General features: G+C 37.7%; 1 protein-coding gene across 1 annotated transcript; it reads right to left on the bottom strand.

Moving 5' to 3' along the window:
• Positions 1 to 5870: 5870 nt before the first annotated feature.
• On the bottom strand, positions 5871 to 25484 carry COPB1 (coat protein complex I subunit beta 1). The gene is made up of 22 exons (XM_075755094.1): positions 25311 to 25484; positions 23284 to 23433; positions 22330 to 22559; positions 21407 to 21576; positions 20681 to 20795; positions 19981 to 20073; positions 19342 to 19479; positions 18201 to 18320; positions 17674 to 17781; positions 17434 to 17580; positions 16858 to 17003; positions 15739 to 15835; positions 14997 to 15157; positions 14218 to 14338; positions 13630 to 13857; positions 13276 to 13455; positions 12063 to 12207; positions 10468 to 10587; positions 9880 to 10025; positions 8492 to 8581; positions 7468 to 7623; positions 5871 to 6206 (listed from the first exon to the last, which is right to left on the bottom strand). Exons 2-22 carry the CDS (start codon positions 23372 to 23374, stop codon positions 6147 to 6149), a joined length of 2862 nt encoding a protein of 953 aa, XP_075611209.1. The 5' UTR covers positions 23375 to 23433; positions 25311 to 25484; the 3' UTR covers positions 5871 to 6146.
• Between the last annotated feature and the right edge of the window lie 743 nt (positions 25485 to 26227).

Here is a 26227-nt window from a genome sequence, read left to right as displayed (position 1 = left end):
AGATCCAAAACAGATTCACATGTAAAACCATGCACTGCGTTACTAAAACAGATGAACTCAGTGGGTTTTCATTGTGCTCACAGGTCCCTGTTTTACAGGTAAAAAAGAGAGCACCCTACAAGAAGCTGAGACATTTCTGAAGTGACAATGCTACCCTCCAGAGTTCAAAGGGGCTTACGCGTGCCTGCACCGTTCATTTGCTATTCCTGGCCTCAAAAAGAATTTACTGCTAAATGGTATATGGTTCTGCATATGAACAACTCTTTCACGTGTTTCAGCAGGCACAGCTCAAAGAGGAAACTGGCCCACTAGCACCACTGAATTCCACGGATATTGGAAAGAATGACAGAATTTCATTTGAAAAAACAATTAAAAGCGGGGATGCCTGTGCAACACGTCATGTTAGTTTTGGACAGTACATGAGACCTACAGTTGTCAGTAACAAATATTTAAAATCAAGGAAGGTAAAAAAAGTAAAGGTCATGGGCAATCTCATCTAAAATGAGGTTTCTACACATTAATAAAATATTTACGTATTCTCATATAACATATAGCTTTAGGACAACTCAGTGGAAATAATTCTTTATTCTTGCATCTGAATATGAGTGACAGCAAAGTTCTTCTAGAAGATCAGATTAAAAACTCATTGCTGTATTTTGAAATTCAAAAGATCATTTCTATAAAAGAAAATGTTTTCCTAACCTTTCTAAATACAGAAGTTGGATGGCATTTCCAAACTTTGGAAGCAATTAAAATTAGAAGCATGATAAAATTCTTACAACCCTCTACAGTATTGTAAGACCTTAGAAAAAGAAGAAACCACATTTTAAATGAAAAGCCATTATTGTGACCACTTCTTGTAAAAAACGTAGACCTTTGATCAGATATTACAGCAAAAACATGAAACCTGAAAAACACCGCCAATAGGTGTAGGAACAGTGAGACTCACAACCTCTGCTCTCCTGTTGGGGCAAGGATAACAATAGGCTTATTTTGTTCTGCTTCCCCTAAATGAAATTCCAGCAAAAGAGCAAAACAGGGACTTGCAAGCCACAGAAACTGCAGATTTGATACATATGTAAAATAACTGGTTTTAATAACATCCAAATTCATGTAACTCCATTATAAAATGTCAACAATCTAGAGCTAGAAGAATTATACCGATCTTTCAAAACAAAAGCAATCGCATTTTTGCTAGCATTCTATCCTTGGCAATTGTGGATCATTCTGATGAAATATACTGCACTGATGCAATCAAAAAAATGATACATAGAGTTTGGAAAAGGTTAAAATTACAAGCTACAGAGTACAAAAAAAAAAACCTCAGAAGAAATATCAAGTGAAATAAGATGGCTATTTATGGCTTTACTCAAACAAAAACTTGCCTGGATTAGTATTACAAATGTACGGGCAAAGTCAGAGTTAGAATTTGCTGTATTTTACCTATATCCCTCTCCTAATGAGCTCAGCATCATGTCTTTCAAACAGAAGATCCTCCCTAGGCCAGATGTACACAGCCAAATCTATCTCATTATGCTTTAGAAAAGTGCAATCTCTAGAGAAAGGTCAATGTTCAAACAGATGCACTGTATTAGTAATCTGAGCTGTCAGCATCACTATGTACTGGTTATTCATAGCTAGGCAACCTGAAAATATACAGAAAACAACTGAAGTGGCTGTGAGAGCAGGCCAAAATTACCCTGTGTCACTTTTATGACAAAACCTGCAGCACATCCTTTACTCACGTGCTTCCTCTGAACAGTTTTTAAAAATACTCCATCAAAACTTCTTACCAGTTGCAAGACAGCACCCCCTGGTGTAGCAACACACAAAAATGTTATAAAACACCTTAATTTGTGACAGGGTGCAGCTAACTGCTAGGTATTACTTACCCAAGATGTGGATTAGCTGCCTGGGTCTTTCCTCAACACTCCAGCTGCAGCTCTGTCCTAAAAAGTGCGTGACACAGAGCAAACGCCACTCACGTGAGGCTTCACACTTCTGAGCGTTGTATAAAGCTGTCTCTACAGAAATCACTTACAGATCTTTTTAAAGCTCAATATACAAACTATGTTCCCCTGTGGCCTGATTTATGTTTGTCTTATATTACCTACCTTCACATTTTCTTGGGATGACCCCTTCCTCTCCTGGATAACTGAGAGTTGCCTATATCATGCCTGTCACCAGACAAACATCCTGCTTCTCATGTTATCATCTAAGTAGGACACAAATATAAAACCTCCTTGGGCCCTGAATAAAGAAATCTGGCCCTGACTCGCAGCAGCTCTACGTTAGGAGCAGGGCCGTAGAAGAAACCGGCTTCTTGCTATGCCAGCACTGCATCGTACACTGACTTTCAAAAACTTTTAATGGAAAAGCAGCAAGTTTTCTTGTTCCATTTACACCTACTAGGAATTTATTCCTGTTCTTATCCAAAGCTTCTGAAATCAGAGTTGTGGAGTAACTCTACCTTTCCCAAGCATAGCGTATGCAATACGTACTTATTGCTGCTCAGAAAATAGGTTAGTAACATCCTTGTACAAAGTTTTGAACAATACAGCATAGCCACAGCTATACACTAGCTTTTACTAAGTTTTGTTGCAATGAAAAAGCTGCAAGTAAATCCTAAAGTAGGACAGTCTGTGTAAGATATTCCTTTGTATATGCAGAACAGTTCTCTAGTATCTAGAAAATCTTTTGCACCCCATTAATGTTGATCAAACACTTCAATAGCAATTACTTAAGAGTTCCTGTTCTCCTTAGAACAGCAATTTTTAAAGTGATTGGTGGTGCATCTGTGGTTCTCAAGTCTCCTATTTGCTCACAATTGCTAATTCTCCTGGAAACCGCGATGATGATACATCGGCTTTCCTCCTATTTCCTTTCTGTTAAGCGGTTGTGGTAGTTTCAGAAGCACAGATTTTTTCAGCAGTGACGGAAGACCAGCACACCACCGCTCTCGAATGACACAACCTGAGAATCCTGTCTGTGTAGACAGGCAGACACAGAAAGCCTCACTCAGTCAGTCTCTCTTTAGGGCACTAAGGCTATTTTAGAAAGAGTTGCTCTGAACCAAAATCAGTCCATTATCTGAGCTACTGAGCAAAAGTGTAGCCAAAACACAATAGCATTTATATGTAAGGATAGAACTTCATCTCCAAAGTATAGACGTGAAACATGCATCTAACTTTTAAGTGTTCAGGCTACTGAAAAAATACACCAATGAAGACTTCTCCTCAAGCCCAGTTCTGCAGGAGGGCTACTGAAAAGTGTAACAGGTGGAAAATGAATCCTTAAGTCATGGCAGCTTCTGCTGAACAGGTGTTTTCATGTCCTTGCATAAAGTTGTGATAGCAAAAGATAAACTGAGTTACATTATGTGCCCCTCCCAGCTAAGAGTCACATGAAATACAGGTAGCTGCACACGCCAGGATGTTTTTCTATTCTCCAACAAGGATAGCAGATTGCGACTGAAACAGGGCTTGGATGATGGATATTGGAAGTCATTCTGCTCCTCCAAAAACATCCTTTCCTTGGCTGTGGTCAGCAAATCCATCTCATTCACACCAGTCAGTATACATGCAGCTATGACTCAGTCTCTGTTAGTGTCCTAGTAATCGCAATGTCTTTGCAGTGATGAAACCATTCACCGGAGTCCTAGGATCTTCTTCTCTCTTGGTTTGGCTAAAAGCAATTGGAGAAGAAAATCCCCCTCACGCACCCCCAAGCAGCATACCAATGTCCATGGAATTTCACAGGAGAGCACATACAACATACTCCTACGCTTTTCTCCCATCATCCCCCCTGCCAAATTATGAAATACTATGCAATTAAGATCACATCCTGATTATCTCTATTACATCCTTGTGAATCTGGCATAACCTCACAGAAGGCAACACAACTGCTGTGAGATCAAGCAGAGACGTAACTTCATTATCAAACCAGACCTGCGTATCCAGAGCTTCAGCTCCTGCTGGTATGATGTGATGCACGAGTTGGAGCTTTCACTAGAAAGCAAATTAACGGCAGAACCAAAACGGGATTGCAAGACATGCAAAACCATGCTGCACTATCTTCCTGATTTACCGTCTCTAACATCTACTTGAGTACAAAAGCTGGATATTCCCCACTATAGCAGGTAAAGTGTTTAAAAATAGCATTGTCCTAATACTTAGCATCAACAAAATCTACTGTTTATACCCGAAACATACATTACTGTGACCTGTACAGTTCACAACCATATTTGATGCTCACAGAAGTGGCACAAGCCTTCAGAAGCTACATTCAAGTTTTTTCTCTGCTCAGACTCATGGGAACAGCTTGCTTATCTAAGACCCTTTCCTTATTCTTACTGTCTATAAAAAGAACGAGGTGTGAGCCTATGAGAAAATAGTAAAATAAAGACACCATAGCTTTGGAAGTCACAGGTTTCGAATCTAGAATATTTAACAGAAGACACAGCCTTCGCAGGTGTACAGGCTTGTCTGTAATAGAGGTGTGCACGCTGGAGTACAGTGACGCAGAGTTCGGTACTGTTAGATACAGCATGGCTTTGATGGTAACAGCTTAAAAAAATAACTACTGCCAGCAGACTTTTATTGGGTTTTATTTTATGTAAAAATTCAGAATTGTACAGTTGTATCAGTGCAAAGCTGACAGATCTGCCCCATTTTTAATCACGGGCAAACTATTTTCTTCTAGCACCTAAGCTTAAGAACAGGATTGGAATGAAAAGTGAACTTAATGCTTGGAGGAACAGATCAAAGCTAGCTGGCAAAACGTAGCATTGGGAGGAACAGGTAAAGAAATATTTATATGAACGCCACTTATTAGCTCAGTTTTTGCATTGTACTTCTAGGGCTATCCTTTATCCAGATAAAATACAGCAGCCTAGACTCTTTCATTTCAGAATTTAGATTTGTGTTCCTTCCTGTGCTTATTCAGAGTGGAAAACAGGTATTTTCATCACTAAGGCCTTAAATGTTTTGGGAATCAGCTACTCAGGACACTAACTGAGATCTCTTCTGTCCTACTGGAGCAGGGCACAGCTGTTCAACTTCAGCAGCAGGACTTTCTGCCAAGTGGAGCAGTGCTGTTGGCTCTGGGGGTTCTTCTGTAGAATTAATTGCTTGCCACAATTTAACGAATTCAGAATAAATGCTTAACAAATTCAGCTAAAAAGTATTTTCAATCTAATGGTTATGTGTTTTAATCTACTGCTAATTTCCACAATATGTAGTAGCCAAGTGGTGTTAACTCATTTCCACGTCCTGACCTGACCTTCACTAACAATTCTTCCTTTTCTGCAATTCCTCAACTTGGTTCAATTCACTGCAAGATCGTAATCAGTCTGAATCCTTCCTTCCTCAGCTTACGCACGTGGCTAATGGCTGCATTCACTGAAAATACTGCTTACGCTGCTACAGCTTTAATATTGCACTTGGCTGTCTTTTCTGTATTAACTAAAAAATAAGAACACCACCGGCAATTTTATGTTACTCTTGATAATGGTATTAGAGAAGCATTTCAGAAACAAATTTTAAGGTTCTACTACTTGCTGCAAAGAGCTGAATTTTGACAATCTCTTTTCTGATAGTATAGGCTTGTCTGTGCCAAGTGATTACATTACTAAACCAACCATCTAGAACATACAGCCTTTGATTTAGTTGTCAAATATGTATATTTGGTATACTAGGTATACCAGAGTATTTTAACAGTTACGATCACATATTCACACAATTCAGGCCTAGTCATTACCGTAAACGCTTAAGCTATTACACACTCCCACCTTCTTAGAGTATCAAAATATCCCTGCCAGATATTCAATACTGATCAAATAATACAGAGTTTATAATTTACAGACAAAACAGTACTGGCATAATTTGTTTATTGTACTGTGAGCATCAGTATATATTAAGAGACAAAGAAAACATGACTTCCAGGACAAAGAAAAAAAACCCTGGATATTTAAAATTTTGCTCAGTATCAATCATGAGGAACCTATAAATTATCTGCTGGAATGCTTTCAGCTCAAAAGCTTGGCTTCTACAATTACAGAAGACTGAAGAATACAAGATGTTCTGGATCCCGAAAGCCACATACCTAAGGTTAAAGTGTAAAAGACCTGAAAAGACATTAGGTAAAACTTATAAACTTGTTTTCTTCTGAGACAGATTGATTTTATCTCCAAGACTCAGGGCCATTCCCTGTAATGAAAAGAAAGATGACATTCATGACATTAAAAAGTATTTCTAACTGCTCATTTATTTATATACATCATAATGCATGCCTTAATACTAGGTAAAGGTTAGATCTACATATATTATTGAAATAATGAAACTTAAATTTGAGCAACTGCTAAATCTGTTATCAGTACAAAAGGCAGAAAAATAAAAAAAAAAAATAAAAAATACTGTAAACCTTTTGATCTCCCACCAGTTGAAAGTATGCTGCCACTGAAAAAAATGACAACCGTCAGTCCAGTTACTGGAATTCAGCTGTTCAAAGTCTCTCAGTGCTGATACTAGCACTCAATGCACTAAAGCTACCGAAAATACAGAACCATTTCAATACTGCACAGAAACTGAAGAAATCTCAAAAGAAACTGCACAAATAAATCCACCTAATCAACAACAGAATGATCTCCACGTGAAACTAAGCTGACATATATAATTGAATGCAGTGTAATGTAAAAATGCCACTGTAAACATACCAGAAACATTAATTTAAACCACTCTGAAATCTTTACAATGACATCACATGAACTAAATAATTTTGTGTTATAAATGTGAAAATTCTTAGGCAGTCCTTAATTGTACGCTGTTTAAATTACTTTTATTGGTACACTAGCTGTTTTGTTATTAAACAGTTCCAAATTTGTACTTTTTTTTTAGTCAGGAGGTATAAGTTCTAAAATCCCAAGCAGACTCAATAGTTGTACCTTTAGAAAATAATTCTACTGAAAGACTTTGGGGTTTGTTGTTTTTAAAAACAACCAGCAAACAGCAATTACATGCATAAAATTTCCTTGTTATATGAAATTGAAATGTATAAATCAGTAGGAAACAGATGATGGAACCTTGGGGAGCATTTGCTTTTTATTTAAAAGCAAATCAAGTATACTATCCTATTTGCAGCACTATGGATAAAATAAAATCTTGGCCCAAAGGCCTAATTTTGTGATAATGCACTGGGAGAGAAGATGTACAACGAGGCTTTAGGGTATTATTACACGTAATTAAAAGCCTTTCTTTCCTCACAAAATGTGTGTAAGATAGTTTTTTAAAACTAAAGCTGAAGTTTCTATATTCATCTTCCCTAAAAATTTTCCCATTTACCTAGAAACTAACTGACATTTACTAGAAACTAACTGATGTCCAAAAATTTGCAGATTTTTTTTTTAGAGTGCTCGGTACATTTTCTTAAAAATGACAAGGAGAAACAGCGCTCAAACAGAAGCCACATTACCTGACTCTTTGCACGGATTCGTATGTGACCAGTGACAGGTGCCTCTGGTCCAAGATGAATTGGCTTTTCAATGCTCACATTTGCGAGTGCATCTTCTCCAAATATGGAACGCGCATAAAGATTGGCCGCCATAAAACCACAATAACCAGAAAGTGCCTACAGAAAGCACATTTGAACTCTTCAGAAAGGCCAAAAATCCTTTAAATACATTTTAATTCATCCTACGTATAGCTAGGCAGATATCAGTATTTAACATTTAAAACTTCTTTCTTTGCATACAACATTTTTTTAAAATGTGAGAATCATGCAATGGGAAACAGTAGTGGCCTTTTTCTAAAATTAATATTGAAAACTATGCAATCTACAATATTCATCAAAATAAGGTAGGATGGTATTTTATGATCCGATTTAATGAACAGCAAAATGGTAAAGAAGCTATATAGTACAATAGCTACTATACCTATTTTGGCTACTATACATATATTAGCTAACAGCTATTTTATATATAATCATAACTTGAAAGCAAATAGCTATCGTGTTGTGTATAGATATGTATGGCCAGACAGGGGGGGCTGGACTACATGATCTTTAAGGGCCCTTCCAACCAAAACCATTCCATGATTCTACGATATTGCTTTACAACAAAAAAGCTAAACTGGCAAAAGAAAGGTAAATTTTGACAGAGAAGGAACGAAGTCGGGGCTACCGGAAAAAAAAACCCTGTATAAAACCAGATGGTTCCATCAAATCTCTTACAGCTTAGCTAGTACAAATGAAAACAAGACATTCTGATTTTCTAGCTGAGCAAGAAACAGCTAAAGTGATTAAGAGATACATTATTTTGATAAGATTAACTTGCACTCATTTCAGAGTGCTTATTTAAAAAAAACAACTTTGAAGTATATGTACTATTTCATATTGTAAACAAGTGCCTCTAATAGTATTTATAACAAAATGCTAAACAAATTAAACAAAGCCCATAAACTAAAAAGGGTGCCTAAAAGTCTTCAAGCAAATAGCTCACCTTCTCTGGAGTCAGACATTTCATATTGGTTGACTTCAGTATGTGCTGTAAGTATTCGTTTAGATCAATGATATTGGTATTCACTGTAACCTTCAAGAAGGGGAAAAAAAAAAAAGGCAATTACTTTACTTAGCATCACAGGTATGTCTTCTTCAGGGCTCTAAAAGATTACTGCTATGTTTCTCCTTGAGGAACACCAGATTCAGTAAGCTAGCTCCAAATCACATTATGTGGTGGCCTAATACAAAGTCTGCACCTCCTGCCATCCACTTGTTAAAAGGGTGGGAATTCCATGCTATGGTCATGATTTCTAAAATGTATTAAGTGAATCTAATACTCTGCTGAACATGTAGACTCTCTACAGCAAATAGTATACTTCTTGTCTGAATACAGTTTACACATTGCCAGTACAAGAAAAAGTGGTATGTAGTCCAAAAGCCTGCTTTTAGCCAATGATAAAAATTACTTTCATATTTCCCTTCTAGCAACAAAGCTCTCTGGGCTGCGCTGGCTTCCTCATATTGAGTATTGTGGGTCTTGTTTATATTGTTTTTTAACACATCTTTCAGAAGTAGTTCACAAATTGCTAAGGCTTCACATATTATGGATTAAAAATTATTGTTTATAAATTCCCTTTGAGGGAACTTAAATCCACTCTCAAGTGAATACATATACACAAAGTGTAGCCTTGTTTGCTAAAACATCTCATGTTCTGTTTTAAGGTTTCTACTCTGTTCTTAAATTATGTTGCTCTGTTGCATGATATTACCTCCCGTAAACCCTTTTTTAACAGGTCTACAACTAACAGTTCGGGCACCCTCTAACATTAAGTGCACCTACCATTTTGTTGGTCTTAATTAGCACCCATAACCACTCTGTACACTACAGCTGTATTCCAAGGTCAGGAAGTGAAAGATGTCCCTGCCCCTAGCAAGGGGGTTGGACTAGATGATCTTTAAAAGGTCCCTTACAACCCAAAACATGCTACGATTTTTATATTTTAAAAAAAAGGACAATGTAATTCAGAACTGGAAGAACTGGAAAGGCTGAGCAGTCCGACCAATTCTGCAGTCTCGGCATAAACTCACACTCGTTGCTCTCTTTCCTTTGAGCCAAAACACACAGCAATCACCAAGCAATTTGGACCCCTTCTGTACAGCAGGTAAGGCTCAATACAAATACCTCTTTTGTAAGAAAAAACGTTATTGCATCACTAAGCTTGTGAAACAGGTAACAATAAGAAAATTAATTACTTGAGGCCAACATCCAGTGCGGATGTTGAATGAGGTTTATACAACAAGAGATAATGTTGATGTAATGAGCTGATGTAGAAACAATTACACCTCATCAACAAAAACTCCAAATAACATACAAAAATTAAAACTAACTTTGTTTTCCCACTCAAATTCTGCCCACATTTGTCTGAACTCCGCATCCGTACAAGAAGCAGGCTGGATGTAATCCATGATGTCAATGTGAATATCACTGAGAACCACACAATTTCTGTCGCTGGCTGCTCCAGAGACATCATACACTGCAAATATAAAACACAAACCACCTTAATGTTTAAAAAAGTGAATTTGCACTAAATAAGAGTGCTGAGGTGCCACCTGCCAGTTAACAACAATCAACACTTGCTCAATCTCATTGCTGACCTCTGTCCTCTTCAAGCGCTTTACCTAGTTGCCACAGAACTTTGAATTAAGTGTAATGGTCTTTCAGGCAAGGCTGCCTAGCTCATTTCAATTTCAGAGATTGGGTTCAAGTATCATACTGACAATCATTCTAAAGGTAACCCGTTCCACTATGGTTTTAAGTTATATAATTTTTTTCAAATCATCACAAAATATTCATACATGGTAGACCATTTAATTTCCTCTTCCAGTATCAAGTGTTTTAAGTACTTTTGAGCTCATTAAGCAGTTAAGAAATGCTACACATTAATGACAATTTTGCACACTGAATTGTTTGCTTACCAATATTACCAAAAATTATTCCATTTTCTGTTGAGGCAACTTTGACATTAGCTTTAATATTTGCAAAATCATGTGGAGCAAGTGTCAGAGGAGATGGTTTTTCCACAAGTTTCAAGTCACCTGTGAAAAGAAATTGGGAGATGGGGATCAGGGAACATTAACAGTACATAATGAGTTTAGCTTTTGGAACAAATTTTTTATATTTTCTTCTCATTCAATTCTAGTGTCTACAGAATTGCACTAAATAGTTATTTGGGTTTTCTTTGGTTGGTTGGTTTTGGGTTTTTTACAGTTTGCTACCTGCAAGACAGAACAATTTACACTAAAAATTTTCATTAAAATATTAGTGTATTCACTCAAACCCCAATGAAAGCAGATGTAAATACTGACTTAACTGGGCTTCGGATTGAGTCTAGTATTAAATTTTTAAAAACAGGAAATGGTTAATTCTACCTTGTGTTTTAATCACTGACAACATCATAATACCTAATCCTACAGTCACGTGTCTTAAACCCAAAGTTCAAGATCCAGTATTACAAGCACTAAACTATTTAGAACAGGTCAAAGTATCACCTTGATTTTGAATGTAATTGCTCGCAGGAAACAGTAAGAGATGTATTTTTCCTAATCTTTAGCAAGCAGTTGTAAAAGACTCCTTAGTTCTATCCAACTGTGCAATTTGAGAACACAGCATGAATGGCATCAGCTCTATGCACGAGCGATGCATCAAGTCAGTTTTTGCAATCTATCTGAAGACACCAACTGGGAAACACAGAATTCCACTTTAGTGAGCTGATAAATACAGAATGACAATCTATTAAGTAATATATTCATGTTATTTATCTCCATCATTAGTCTGATCAAGTGATTTACAAAAGATGAGGAGAAGGGTATGACCCTTCAGTCACATTTACATCAATTAAAAACATATAATACGCACTCTCCTAGTATGTTATAAACATATTTCAACTCCTGACTGTCAAAACAGATGATACCTAATAGGGAACTGGTTACTGCTCTTGGATTATCTGTTCCAGTCCCTCCCCTAAAAGAAGTCAATGAAGCCTCAGTATTGTTTCAGCAAGCCTCTGGTACAGCTGTTGGTACAGGGAACGGTTTCAGCTGAGTAAACACAGGGTTTAAGTACTTCAGGCTGAGTGCAAGAACCACCTAGGGCACATGGCTTTCTGTTGCCTGACATTTGCTCCACACCAGTTTGGATTCTGTCCTCTTGCCTTACGGTAACAGCACAACGGGGAACACGTATATCAAAAAACCCTGTCCATATTTCAGGAAAAAGGGAGAAGGGGAAATATAACGCTATTGTTCTCATGAAAAAAACATGAAAGTTCAAAATCTTACTACAGTTTATATCGTCAAATAGTATTGTCAGTGCCAGTAGATACAAGTCTTCCACCTTTTGGAAGAAAAATATCTATTTAAGTCACTCAAAAAACATCCTTTCAAAATGGCAACAAGCTGGCATAAATTTGTAAGTATTTGGAAGTGTTTCAGAAACTCTTTACAACTAGGTGCTACTGCCCAGTACCTCATGGCTGCCCAATGGTTGCTTTGTTTCCACCAGTGCTCCTTACCTAGCGTAGCTAGTTCGAGCGTGCAGTTCTGCAGAGTGTCACTAGTCTGGTTGACCACAAGCACATCCAGCACAATGTCATACTGATTGACGTGGACGTACGCTTCTGCATAGACAGGGTCTGAGAAACCTGTCAGTTGAGTAACCTGTGAAAGAAAAGAGTTTAAGGTACTTTTCTTCTCATAAATCAGTTTAAAACATGGAACCATGCCAAACAATGACAAAAAATAAGAATAAAGTACAATTAAAGCCATTATTCTTTAATATGAGCCTCCAAATCAAGCAAGTGTGCAGAGAGCTTTTAATTTCACAGAACTGACTTACTAGTAAGAGAAAAGGGAAAAAAATAAAAAGGAAATTGGAAAAAACACTGCAAACAATCACCACAAGTTTTGTCTAGAAAATAGTATTTAAAGAAGTTGTGATGTTTAGGAAATCTACAGTTCATGCATAAGTCTTCCAAAATAAACAGATTTCATTGATGTATAGCTAAACACACACAGTCTGCACTATTCATACAAATAAATTTAACTGCGTTCTTCTTTCACATACCCTTTTGCATACACACTACAATCATAAAACCTTTCCAGATGAAATGTATTCTGAATTGAATTCACATAATTTCCTAAAAAAAGGACTAGTAATGCCATTTCTTTTTAAAAAGATCAGCAGGACAAAGAAACGCTGACTTGAAATGAAAAGATAACTTTAAACAGTAAAAAGAATTCATCCAGACTTTTAAAGATTAAAAGTCTGCTTTTTTAACCCTAACTGATAAATGAATCAAGAGATTTTTTTTTTCTCTTTGGACCTTCTCTCCAGGTCCTGGAAACCAGCAGCAAAAACAGGCATAAGGAATGAAACAAGAATGCATTACACTTGACAATAGGATACAGCAGCCAAAGAAAGTGGTTCTTAATCACTTGTGACATCCCTGCTCTCTTCCCTGTGAGCCCTACTGGGCTCTTCAGACTGGCAAACAATCTTAATTTCTTCTCCATGTCCTACCAGGTCAGCACTCTCCAAGTCTCCTCCTTACTCGTCCCCTCCCACACGAAGAGGGTAACAACTTCAAGCACAAGGGCTTTTCTCTTTCTCCTGATCCTAACCAGGAAACACCTGGGTCTCGCAGTTCCAGCCTGCAATTCCAAAAGCTGATCCTGAGCATAAGCAGCACAAAGCGTACATAATTAAAACACTGACTTTCACACTACCTTATTGAGTTTGGATGCAAGAGGATCAGCGGCTTCTTTCCTCTGTGTGTTTCCCATTGCTGCAAGAAGGCTAAGCTGAAACTGGTCTTCTTTTGAGCTCATTTCATTTTTAGCAGTAAGCTGCATGAAGGAAATGGGATCATCTGGCTGAACTGTCACATTCCTCTTCTCAGATTCTTTCTGCAGGAAGAAAAATATTCAAGAATTCATGATGAATTCCATTCCTTAGCACAGAAACACACTCAAGTAATGGCTGACTTACAGTCAAATGGCGACAACTCTGGGACCTGCTTGGATGTGAACATCTGTAAAAAAATGCCAAGGGTTAATGGTTACACACTTCTACTAGCTCACCTTCTGGGAAAGTTTCTCCTCTTCCAGCTTGGCTGAGAGCATATGAGAGAGAGACTGCCTGCATTCTTTGTTGAAAATGTCATTCATGAGAGGAGAACATTCTGACAAAACTTTCAGACACAAGGAAATACGGTCCACATCATCATCTGTAATTGGCTTCTTGGGAAGAGAGGACTTTCCCAAATGGAGAATAGTGGCCATCAGTAGCATAGCTTCAGCGATAAAGGACTGAGAAGGAGGACAAAGGAAAGAGAATGAAAGGACGTTACTGCATTTTACACAGCTTTACAGAAATGTTTGGTTTTGACTTATTTACAAAAAGGTACACATTGATCTGTTCAGAGATTTTATGATTTGATTACTTACTTTTTTAGTACTTATTATCTAGACACCAAGCAGCATTGATTTAGAGACTCCCTAGATAGAGTGGCTGGAAAGTAGTAGGTCCTGTTTGTGAGCCAAATTATCATTATTATCCAACCATGTAACTAGCACTTCACTTTGGACTTAAGCCATTTTGCATCTGTTTAAAAGAGGCAACAACCAGCTCTTCTTTGCAACTACAGTGAAACACAATAGAAGACTTACATTTTGTTTCTTCTTTTCCTGAACTAGTGACACATATCGTAAAGCAATCTTAGTTAAAGTTGTAGCAAGAGAAGCTGCAACAAAGAAATCGCCATCAAGCAGGAATCCTCGTAATGGAGGTCTGCAAAGACAAATGATCATCAGAAAACTAGTTTTGGATGACATTCTTCAGCCTACTTATCTTCATACCTTAACATCCACACTGTACAAACAAAATAAGCTTGAAAGGTCTCAGAAGTTGTTTTTTTCCCCTCTATAAGTAATTTTCCAGATACAGAGATATTTGCAAGTCACATTTCCATGCAGAATAGGAAGTGAAAAGTGTAATGGATAATAATTTCATTGTAGCTATGAGACAATAATGACTACCCCAATGAAGTAGCCTATCTGCAGGAATTCAGGAAATATAGCAGTTGTTCTAGCTACCAATGCAATAAACCATACCAAGTATTAAATAGTGTAAAGTGATGTCAAGAAAAAAATGTTTTAATCTAAAGGCAACATCTCTGTATCCAATTAAAATTGTGAGAGGTCTTATGTATAAATTATCATCAGCCAGAATTTAGGAAATCATAAATAATAACATCCTTTTTGATATGCAGTAAGCTGTGATTACAAATCCCAAGCAATTAGGCAAGTTCCTATCAGATACCATCTACCTGGGATAATTAAAACAGGCAATTACCTCAACCACTAAATTCTGCATGAGAGAGAGAATCACTTAAAAAAAACCCAAAACAAACCAAGTCACTCCTGGCTTAATATGAACTCTTAAATACCTGTCTTCTTCCTTTTTGGCAGGTCGGGAACTACTGAGAGCACTCTGTGTTGCGTAAGTGCCCATCTCTGTCACCAATTTTTGGGCTGGACCCACAGACACCTCTTCTTCAGGTTTTAGTTCACCAGCTTCTTTCTTGATTTCTGATTCTACTATTGGGATCTAGAAAAACAAACAGGAAACAATTGTTACAATGAATATCAAACATATATTTTTGTTCTGCAGAAGGTTTTAATAAAAAATATCTGTATTGTTAAGGTTTTTATGAGTAAAAGGTCAGTTACAGTGCAACAGTTTTGAGATAATTTGAGGAGATAGGCAGATGTTGAAATCCATACAGAAGCCTCCTACCCATGCATAAAGCTCACATTGCACAGACTGTCTTACATCCCTCTCTCAACAGCCCAGACTTAAGGCACTCTTCATTTGTAAGTGGATATAATTAAATTGTATCTTAAATCTGCCATAATTTTCTGAAATAAGGAATTTCTCATCTCTCCTCTTAATAGATATCACTTATACTCAGTATATGTTGGCTTCAGGTATGCTACTTAAAAAAAAATTAGTAACAAATGCAAAACCGTAACTAGTTTTATTTTAGATTTCTTGTGCACACATCATTACATATCACAAGATGTCCTGTTGCATCTTACCCAGTTGTCAAAAAGTATCTTTTACTTAGAAAACACACTGTATAATACAAAGTAAACCCACAAAGAGTTAGCCTAACAAAGTAAACACACCTCTCCAAGGGATCTGCGAACTTCTGTCATTACACTTTGTATATCTTCCTTTGTGCTGCAATATTCTCCAAGGATCCATAAAGCTCCTCGATAAATCCTAAGACAAGAACAGTAACTTAAGTCATGCTTTCATGACATACTCAAACTAGCATCAAGGGACATGATTTATGGTCAGGTGGTAAAGGCCAGCCTTGGCAAATTCAAGAAGATGCAACTGACAGAAAGCAAGTTTGATCAAGAACAATCATCCTTTCTGGCTTAATGAGCTAATGAACAAGTATATCAGGTGAGAGATATTCTCTGCTACAGATTTATTCTGATCTGAGTTAATCTTGATAGTTACAAAATTAAATTTCATTATGATCATAATGAAATAACTCTTTTGTATGTGAATAAAGTCATCTGTAAGTTCTCCAGTTAACTGAGACAAACTAACTTTTCCTCCATACAGGAGAAAATGAAAAACAGAACATGAATGAAGTTCAGGGGGAAAAAACAGCAAAGCTTCAGAGGTTTTTTTCCCCACCTAGTGAGGACAATAGAGATAGGATTCAAAGATTCCTGCGTATTGGCAGAATGGCAGAGTGGTGTCCTGATACACAGAAGTTCTCATATGACTTAACCCTTGCAGACCCATCTGAAAATCAAGTTTTTAGAGCCCTGAAAGGGACTAAAGAAGCTCTGCAAATTGCAAAGCCCAGTCTATGCTAGACTAGGTTTTCTAACAAACATACAGTATTTCCAGTTGCTTACAAGTGTAAATTCCTGCGGCAATAATCCTTTAGTAACTCTGTTGTAACAAATATATAACTTTAGAGTTGGCCTTCATCAAAAATGCTACCCTCTAGGAAGTGGCAATACAATTATCAATTGCCTCATTAAAACAAAATTTGAATTTATTTTCTTTATTCAATGCAACAAGCACCCAATATATCTTCTGTACAAGTAGACAAGAAAGAAGCTGTACGTAAAAATCATCTCCCCCAAAGTATCTCAGCTTCAGTTATTCTTGCATGTGGGTTGCAAGGATTCTGGTACATATTTAATGACAATATACATTCAATGCAAGTGAACCACAGGGTGCTCCAATGTCTGTTTGATATCATCTTTTGGACTCACTTGACAGATTTAATAGCGTGAAAGACTTCAAGCATCTTCTCAACAATAAGAGGTCTGAGGTTATCAAATCGCTGGATCGCTTCCCGCACAAACTCCAAGACATCAGCAGCTGCTGCTTCATTATTATCACTAAGGAACTCCATCAGCTAGCACAAAAGAGTGAACATCAGCACAAACACTGGCATGGCTGAGTTTGTACAATAGTATTTTCCTTCCACATTCAGAAAAATAAAACTGCATACATATCTCCCATTAAACAAAGCTGAAGTAAAAAAACCTTAAGTACATTCCAATCCATTTCCAATTGTCATAATCACAAAATTGTTTTTCTAATGATACAAATTATTGCACTTCTAAGTAAAGGTACTTTTCAGCTCACGTTCTTCAAAATATTTTAAAAGAAAGTCTCAAAAGACAAGTAACTACAGCATCAAAAATCCTGTATTTCTTTAGGGATTAAAAATGGTGTTGCTTTGTCTGAGGCCACTATTAGAAACACCTCAACTTCAGTTATTCTCCAGGTTTTGGGTACAGCTACAACATATCTACTGACAAGATAATTAAACATTTGCATACCACGGGAATAACATTTGCAGCCATATCTGGAAACCGAACACTACAGGAATGCAATGTACGAACAAGCAGTTGTCTATACTTGTCTGTATCTTCGTGCTCTGTCACATTATTGGTTTTAATCACTTCCTTCTTCAGAACAATCACAAGCTGCAGAAAAGATCAAATAATATTGAAGAAAGTCTCCTATTTTTCCAAAGAATAAAACACAGTGCAATGAAACAAAAGTAATACATATTTTACCTCCTCCACGTTTCTTGAAGAGACAAGATCCAGAGCTAGTTGAAGGGTTTTCTTGCGCACTTCCAGATCTGGGGTACTCAACACTCTGAGGATGTCCATAACTAGATCCTAAAACAATTACAAAACGTTAACTACTTTGATGCTTTAAGTGACTTTTCATATGATTTCAATTTCCTCAACAATTTTCAAAGATTTTCTGGAAACATAATATATAAACTACTGACAGACAAGCAAGACATCCTAGGCGTTAAGAATGTCAGTGTTCATTTAATTCAGTCTACATTTACATAAAATCTACCATGCAAGCTACATCATCAAGTCTTATGATCAAGAGAGCATTTGCTGTTGTTAATTCTTACACAGATAATAAAAGCAGCAAGTCATAAACATACAAGTCCATCCAAAACATATCAACAGAAGATTTAAACTTCAGGAGTACGTTTTTTCTTACATCACAACAACTGAAAGTTTTGTTTAGGAAACAAAAGCCTTCAGGAAGTTTGCAGGAAAAGAGACAGCTCCCATACCTGTAATACTCGTTCATGGGAGGGATGCTCCTTTAATTCAATCAAACGATCCAAAACAATCAGTTTCACGTTATTATCACTTTCTTTAATAATCAAATCTATGTAGCATTGGGCAGCTGCCTAAAATTAAAAGCATCAAAACCATTTTTTGAGTAATGAAGAGAAGAAACTGGCAAATTTCTGAGAGAAATTCAGGAAGAGACACCTATGTTACTATTAAAGCAACTACTCAAAGAGGTGGCACAGAAACGAACCCAAGAATAGTCTGTAAAGGTTTCTGGTTCACTACAAACATTGATTCCACCACCATGTTAGAAAAATTACACAGGAAGGCTCACAATGGTATCAGCTTACAATACACAGACTTGATTTCAAATTCAAAGAAAGTCACGAAGAGATAAATTTCCTGGCATGCTTGGGTTCAGTTCTTAAGTACACAGCTGGGCATTAAAATCAATTTAAAATAGTTGCCAGTATTGGCGTATACATATGATTTTAAGGACAGCTTCTGTGTAAAATATTCCTACTCAACAAAAATGACTACACTAAAGCAAGAATGCTGGAATTAATACTCCTCCTGATCTTTTGAAACTACTATTTACAGTGCTTTTACTCTAAATCTAGACTTGCATATTCTATTTTTGAAATTTCCATACAAGTTTAAAATTTCTGTGTGATCTCAAGTAATCAGCTGGACAAACATAAATCTAGGAACCCAAGGTAAATCAGTAATCAATGTAAATCTTCACTGCTCTGTGTTTCCACCCTGGCCTGAAAAGAATAGTATTTATGAGTAAAGAAAGTAATTCAATCTCTGCAAATCTTCAGCTTTAGTCTGCTTTGCTAAGTACACAAACAAGATTGCGGGTTGGTACTAATTATTGTACAACAGCTTGCACAGTATTCAAGCTTGTCCCCTACCACAGCAACACAAAGTCCACTAGCTGCAGGTGTGCAAAATACAGGCTCAATCTTTTTTTGTGACCATCTTTAAGAAATATTTTAAAACGTTTCACATGCGAAGCTTTAAACAACCCATATTACTAAAGCCTTCGTTCTTTCAAAGTATCAAGGTACAGCATACAGTATGCATTCCAGTGCGCTAAAAGCTGCTGAAACATCTGAAAACATCACTTTATACCTTGATTGCTGTCGGTGCACTGGAGAGCGTAACTAGAGTACCTGCAGCTTCATACTTCACTGCAGGACTCGATGACTGCAGTAGGTTGTAGATGCAGCGAATAAACCGAGCTCTCTCTGATGGATTCGCATGACAGACCTAGAAAAGAACAACAATGCATAGGTGGCACATAAAGAAAAGAGAAAATAGCAATCGTATAGATTAGCTGCTCCATTATCTTACAACAAGGAGAAAATTAAGCAAAAGGTGACAATCTTTTCTGAGGATAAGACGTGTCATTCACAGTTGTAAAAATCTAATTACAAAAGCTATTGAAAAGCTAATATTGACAATTCGATGCAATGCTACAAGGCCTTAAACTCACAGATCAGAAGGAAGGACATTACCTCTATTAGCTTAAGAGATGCCCTGCTCATGCCCATGAAAAACAGTCTGGTAATACACAGTCCACATGTGAGACATATCGCCGTACATTGTGCACATTTGAGCAGTTTATTGTTTTTACTAAACAATTACATGTTCCTGACAAGGACTAAATGCTAGTTATAATGTCTTTCCCAGCAATGTTTTATCCCTTTTAAAAAGCAGTCTAATGTAATCTAACATGTGCATTTATTTTAAGTGTGCCACAACATTTACCTTATAAATTAGTTCAACAATAACCAACTGCAGTATGTCACCAAATGTCTGGACTTGGTCAATACAGGTACTCAAATAATCCAAAGCTCGATCCTATACAAATAAAAGATAAATTATTCTAAATTGTTCTGAATTTGTTCACTCAAGCTACATTTTAAAATCAAAACACATTTTAAAAAATCAAAATACAAACCAGCATATATTCAACCCTTCAACTTGAAATTTAAAACAATTTACGAAAACATTGTAAACCTGAAGAGCAAATTACTCCATTCTGTCTACAGATGGCAAAAAGAGATACAAAACTAATGGTAATCAGGCACAAAAGGTCATTGCCTGTAGAGTAAACAATCTAAAATGCTAAACAGAAATTGCTAGTTCTATCTCATGTGACTACAAGAGCTATAAAACAGGAGGTAATGGAGGACCTCTCTGTGGTTAAGCTCACTAGGCAAAACTAATTACAGTTTTCAGCACCTTCACCTTTTCCCTTCACCAAATGCAGCAATTCTCCTTAAAAATGAAGACAGCACTAAAGACTAACTTTTTCAGTTACCAAATATTCCACAATTGGGTTAACACTACCATATATGGTTTTTAATGAATGTAAATAGTTTATACTACCAACAAACTACTGGCTAGTTACATAGCACATTGTTAAGTATTTACACCAAAGGAGTTTGAGGACAAATATCCTTACCTGATCTGCATGAATTAGCATCATAAAAGCATTTCTTTTGCAGCTTGCATCTTTCTCATTCACCAAGAAATCATGGATCAATTCAGGAGCATCAGGTATAAGATGTTCAAAATTTCTGAAAACAAAGAAAAAAAATCATAATGAAAAGAACTACTGGTAACGAGTAGAACCTAAAGCTTAAGCACATATTCTAAAGATAAGCATTTATAAAAATTCAAAAAGCATAAAATGATGTTACATAGATTTTGTGTAGCTATTTGAAAATGAACAGACTCAAGCAGCTTTAAAAAATTGTTTGTTATCATGACAGATAAGCATTACCCCATCAATGATTTCTGCTACGCTGTTCAGGTAATAACTGCAGTACGTGAAGAATGTCTCGCTTCAAATAAATTTATATATTCATATTCCCGCAAGGATTCTTCTATAGTTATGTTGTGGACAATGACGACTATTAATAATGCTTAGATCATTAAGGCAGGCATTTGCCCACACAAATCAACCTGCAATGTAAGGACCTCAGGTCATACTGGAAAAAGCAGACTTCCTTTTCCAAAGAAGCCCATTAGATAGAGGGAAAAAAGCAAACAAACAAACCAATCCCCAAACCCAAACACCACAACAGTCATTGATAAATGTTTTTGAGATCTCAAAAAAACTATCCACATCACTAAAGCTAGCCTTGCTCTTCTGCATCCACAACTTTATATTGTTTCTGGCACTTACCTATAAATCGTGTAAATTGCAAGAACTGCATTTCTGCGCACATAGCTGTGACGATGTTCTAGACACGCACGAATGGCTGGCATCAAAGGCTCCAACAGTTCTGCTTCTTTCAGCTTACAAAGAAAACGGAGAGTAGACCCCCGGATAAATTCATTTGGGTGCTGAAGATCCTAAAATCAACAAGAAATATTTGAAATGCCAGACTCTTCAGCCTAATGGTTCAGCTCAGATGAATGCACTTGTTAGCCTTCTCCCACATGAAGCCTTCCCATGGTACAAGTTCCCAATATGCACAATGACACATCACTGCGTTCTCATGAAATACCTTCTTAAAACACTGCTGTCACGCAATATTGAAAAATGCGTATTTCTGTGTAGTAAAACTTACAAACTCTGGAGGGTTTTTTCTGCATTGTATGTGTTTTCTCTGATCACTAGAGCTGTGAACGCTCACCCTCCAGGCACTCCTGCACACTGGGTACTAACCTCTAGCATATATCAGTTCACCTGCTTCCGACCCATTCCCAAAGAATCCGAAGGACCTTATTATCTTTGTGAAGGAATGTCCCAAATATACCACAATGAAGTTATTCCAAAAATGGTGCCTTTTATGACCCATGGTTTGTCCCAAGACACTATGAAGATGGTAATTAGGCTACCCTCATCTTTGAGGTTCACTGACTTGGAAACAAAGAGCACTAAATTTTTGTTACATCGTAACAGTAAAAGAACACATAAAAATTCCTTGGTAGCAGGTCTGCTGGTTGTCTATAATTATCCAGCTCTGAGGCACTGAGACAAAATGGTTAGGAAAGAAATGCTGAGCATAAACCACTTTTATATTTATTAAATAATAGAAAATTATATACTTTCTATAATGATCCAGTATAGGAACAGAAGTAATGAAATAAACAACAGGCTACCTTTCTGTATGCATCACACACAAGGATCATTTCCTGCAAAAGCCTGCCATCCGGAGTGGTCTTTGGCACTATCTCCCAAAAGACAAGCAGCAGTTTTTTGATGGTATGATCTTGGAGAGGCAGTACAAAACGTATAATGGTCATCAGAAGCCCAGGTAGTTTTTCACCATTCAGAATCATAATGATTACTTTCTTCAAGGCCTCCGTCTTCAACTTGACATCTCCTTTTTCTAGAGAAGGAGGAAATGAAAACAGGAAGGCTAACATATCTCAGTTAGTTTAACAGGAATACTGATCTTCCATGTCAGGAGATAGAAACCTCCTCCAAAGGACTGCAATACACCATATCAATAAATTCACACCCTTACTTCTACTAAAAGGATAAAGATGAAGCAAGAGACATTTAAAAAATAAGCATGGAGTTCAGACTTAATTCTAGAATCAACATCTTGGAATTAATGGAATTCAACAAATTCCACAGCTGTTTCAGGGTTTATTTAAACAGCCTTTTACACCAGGATACTACAATGCACTCTGATGTCATACGTATACTAAATGCTAACTGCCCTTTCTGTCAGCAAGATACAGCAGTGCAGTGAGCGTGTGATAAGACAACTTGTTGCTTATCGTTGCATTACTTAAATCTGCCTGAGCCCAAAGAGGTATTAATTCAAACAGAAAGACAGAAAAGGATTTCAAATTTTTGCACAGACTGAGGGAAAAAAAAACAACCCCACAACCAAAAAAATCAAACCAAAAAACATCACATAAATGTAATGAAGTTTCTCAAAACACAGTAAACAGAGGAAGGTACACACTTCAAAAATCAACAGAACAAAATAAACATTAAATTGACTTAAGTTTATAAAGTGTAAACAATATTCTAGGAAAGGCACAATGAGAGAATAATTCAGGTAAGATGGAATGTCCTTCAAATCATTGTCCATTACTTGCCTAGGTCATTTTTTAAGCTGATTTCAGAAGGTGGTTCTGAATCCATCGGAACATTGATTAACGTGTAACACACATTCTCTGCAGCTGTCATGGTTCTTGTTTACAAGTTTTCTCAATGGAAGAATTATTTTGACACAAATATCAGACAACCTAAAAAACAACCAAAAAAGCCATCCCAAAGTCAACAGATTTTATTAACAAACAACACAAAAATGTTTTCGCAACTTAATGATTTGAAGGGCTTGTTAGGTTTCTTGAGAAGCCACATTCAAAAGTCTTCTCAATTTTCTGTTACGCTAAAACATTCCTGTTAGTACCAAAAAATGAAGAGTGCGAAATTTCCCAAAGACAAAAAAAAGTAAAGAAATATTTCCAATACTTGGCCACAGCCAGAGATAACAGCAGGGTACAGGCACCTGACTGCAGCTGTAAGGATGCAGCAGCTTCCTCTTCATCTACTCCCCCCCCCCCCCCCCAATCCCAGCTATATAGTCCCATTACCTTTCCTGGAGTCCTGTGCCCCTCCAGGTGACCTGACTCAAGCTGCAAAATCAGCTAGAAACATCAGCCAAAAAAAGGGAAGACTTTTTGACTTATTTAACAAGTCAAATCAGCCTATGAAGGAAGCTTTGAAGATGAGCATGAGATCCAACATAGCAGAAACCAAGGATGGGAGAAAAGACAAGATGGCAGAAAGGGGAGCAAGACTGCGCTTCTACCTGCTGAGGATCCTCAGGCCAGCTCAACTCTACTGTCTAACTGCTCCGCTAGACACTAGTGACAAAAGTAAGTATTTTTATGGTAAAAAGTATGAGAAAGTTACAGATCCATCAAAGCTGCTGTGCTTTGTGTTCAGATAACAAAATTAGTGATTAAGTTCTATCCTCATTCTCATGTTTGTTTCTTCCCTGTATAACAGACATCTAGGATCAAATCAAACTTGTTGTTCCATTTCTTAAGTAATAAAAAATGACAACTCCTGCTCATTTGCAGGAATAGAACTGTTTTCTTGCCTCAGACGCAGATTTTACGTATTTTTTCTGCACTGTTACCCAGAACTCCTGCCTCAAAGCCCTGCAGCTAGCACCTTCATCTCCAATAACCACTCAGACCATAAAGTAGATCTTTGCAAAAAGTAGACCAGGTATCTTTACTCAAAGAAAGATCTCAACTGCAGAAATTCTCTCAAAAATCACAGCCAAACAGCTGTCTGAAGCATGAAAACGTGGAGTGTATCTGGCTCTGGAATGTAGCGGTGAAAAACAACTCTCCTAAGATGCAGAGCTGGGAGACTCGGCAGGGAGAAGCACCACGAAGTCTTCCTCCTCGTGAGGCAGCAAGCCTTGAAATCACAATTTAATCCTACAGAGAACCCCCACAGACACAGAAATAGGCGCTACTCTACTTCTTCAGCAATAAAATTTCTGAGTATCTGCAGAAGAAAATTAAAAGTTATACAGTTTATACAACGCAGGAAGACAAAAAGCCACGCCTGCTCTCCAGCTACATCCTTGGGAAACCTTATGAACTGGGACAACTTATGAAACAAAAAGCTAAGAAAGAATGATTTTATCGATGTGCAATCTAGAATATATATGTAAAAACGCTTACTAAAATACCCTAAGTAAATTTATAGCCAGTTTATGGAGATAGCTCTCTTAATTTTCCAGGTGATTATTTTTTGCTCAAAACGCCTGACATGTTTATCTACGAGTTAAAACTTTAAAAGATTCGGATGTCACCGTTTGCCTGCCGTTCCCCTGAATAAATCCAGACCTACAGTACCGGAACAACACAGCACCTCCCCGGGAGGCCGCACCACAAAGGCGGGGGGCATACAAGGCCCACGGCCCCGCGTTAGCGGTACTGAGGGCTTCCCTGAGGGAGCCGCCAGGAAGACGCCGGCGGCGCCAGGAGGCCTCGGGCCTGCAGGCCCCGTCGGAGCGACGGCACCGCCACGGCCCCGCACCCCCCCCACACACACAAGCCCGGCCCGGCCGTTGCTCCCCAGGCGCGAAGCTCCGTACCTCGGTAGCGTAGCGGCCCGGTTCTGTCGAGTCGAACCCGGTGCGGAGCTTTGCCCGCGGCTATCCCGCTCCGGCGATGGCTGACGTGGAGCCGCTCCCTCCCTAGGCCACATCGATACTACGGCGGCCTAGGCGGGACACGCCTACTCGCCCACACGCTGACGCAAAAGGGGCGGGGCCGCCGGCCCCGCCCCTTCGCGTCAGCGTGTGGGCGGGGCAAGAATGTGCGCCGGACCGCCACGAGGGCGGTAGGAGGAGCAACGGGGGGGGTGTGGGCTTCTGCCTCTGACGTCACGGCCCGAGAGGAAGTAACGTCAGCGCTGCGGCAAGGCGGGTTTTTTTCCGCGCAGGCAAGAGGGTGGGCTTAATAACTCTACACCACCTTCCGTAAAAATAGTAATTAAAAATAAATGGAAAAAAAAAAATTAAAAAAAGAGTGAAAGAAAAATAAGGAGGAAAAAAATAAGAGGGGGCAATAGAAAAATAATAGGGGAATAAAATAAATAGAAAAATAATAGGGGGCAAAAAATAATAGAAAAAATTAAAAGCACCTATGTCTAGTGCTTAAAACCAAATACACAGCCCTAACATTATTATTTCAATAATATTTTAATGACTGAACTATTTGAATGGATTCAACACAGTATTTAAAGCCTATTCAAAACCGCACTATGCTTTATTAATAAATACAAGATGCACATTTTAGGCCTTTTTTTTTTTTAACTGCATTCAGGAGTATATCGAGCTCCCACAAGTCCACCCCAAAAATTTGATTCTTACCCTTTTCAATACGTTCATTAGTGAGAATAATTGAGTGATCCAACACGGAAAATTTAAGAAAAAAAAGAAGTACGTTGAACTCATTTTGTTTAAAATACAGTATTGCCCCCATTTTGCACCTAGGAAGCACCAACTCA

The sequence above is a fragment of the Balearica regulorum genome, chromosome 5 (assembly GCF_011004875.1).
Source record: "Balearica regulorum gibbericeps isolate bBalReg1 chromosome 5, bBalReg1.pri, whole genome shotgun sequence".
Lineage (NCBI taxonomy): Eukaryota > Metazoa > Chordata > Aves > Gruiformes > Gruidae > Balearica > Balearica regulorum.
Note: the sequence above shows the minus strand (reverse complement) of the source record. Positions and strands in the feature narration are given on the sequence as shown.

What these genes read in the sequence shown, in the direction of transcription:
- COPB1 (XM_075755094.1), bottom strand. Translation starts at nt 23,374, where the DNA reads ATGACAGCTGCAGAGAATGTGTGTTACACGTTAATCAATGTTCCGATG. An exon ending in CTGCAAATGTTATTCCCGTG is followed by an intron (nt 17,004 to 17,433) that starts GTATGCAAATGT and finishes CTTTTGTGCTAG; the next exon opens with CTGATGGAGTTCCTTAGTGA. An exon ending in AATTTGAGTGGGAAAACAAA is followed by an intron (nt 8,582 to 9,879) that starts GTTAGTTTTAAT and finishes CCCTTCTTGAAG; the next exon opens with GTTACAGTGAATACCAATAT.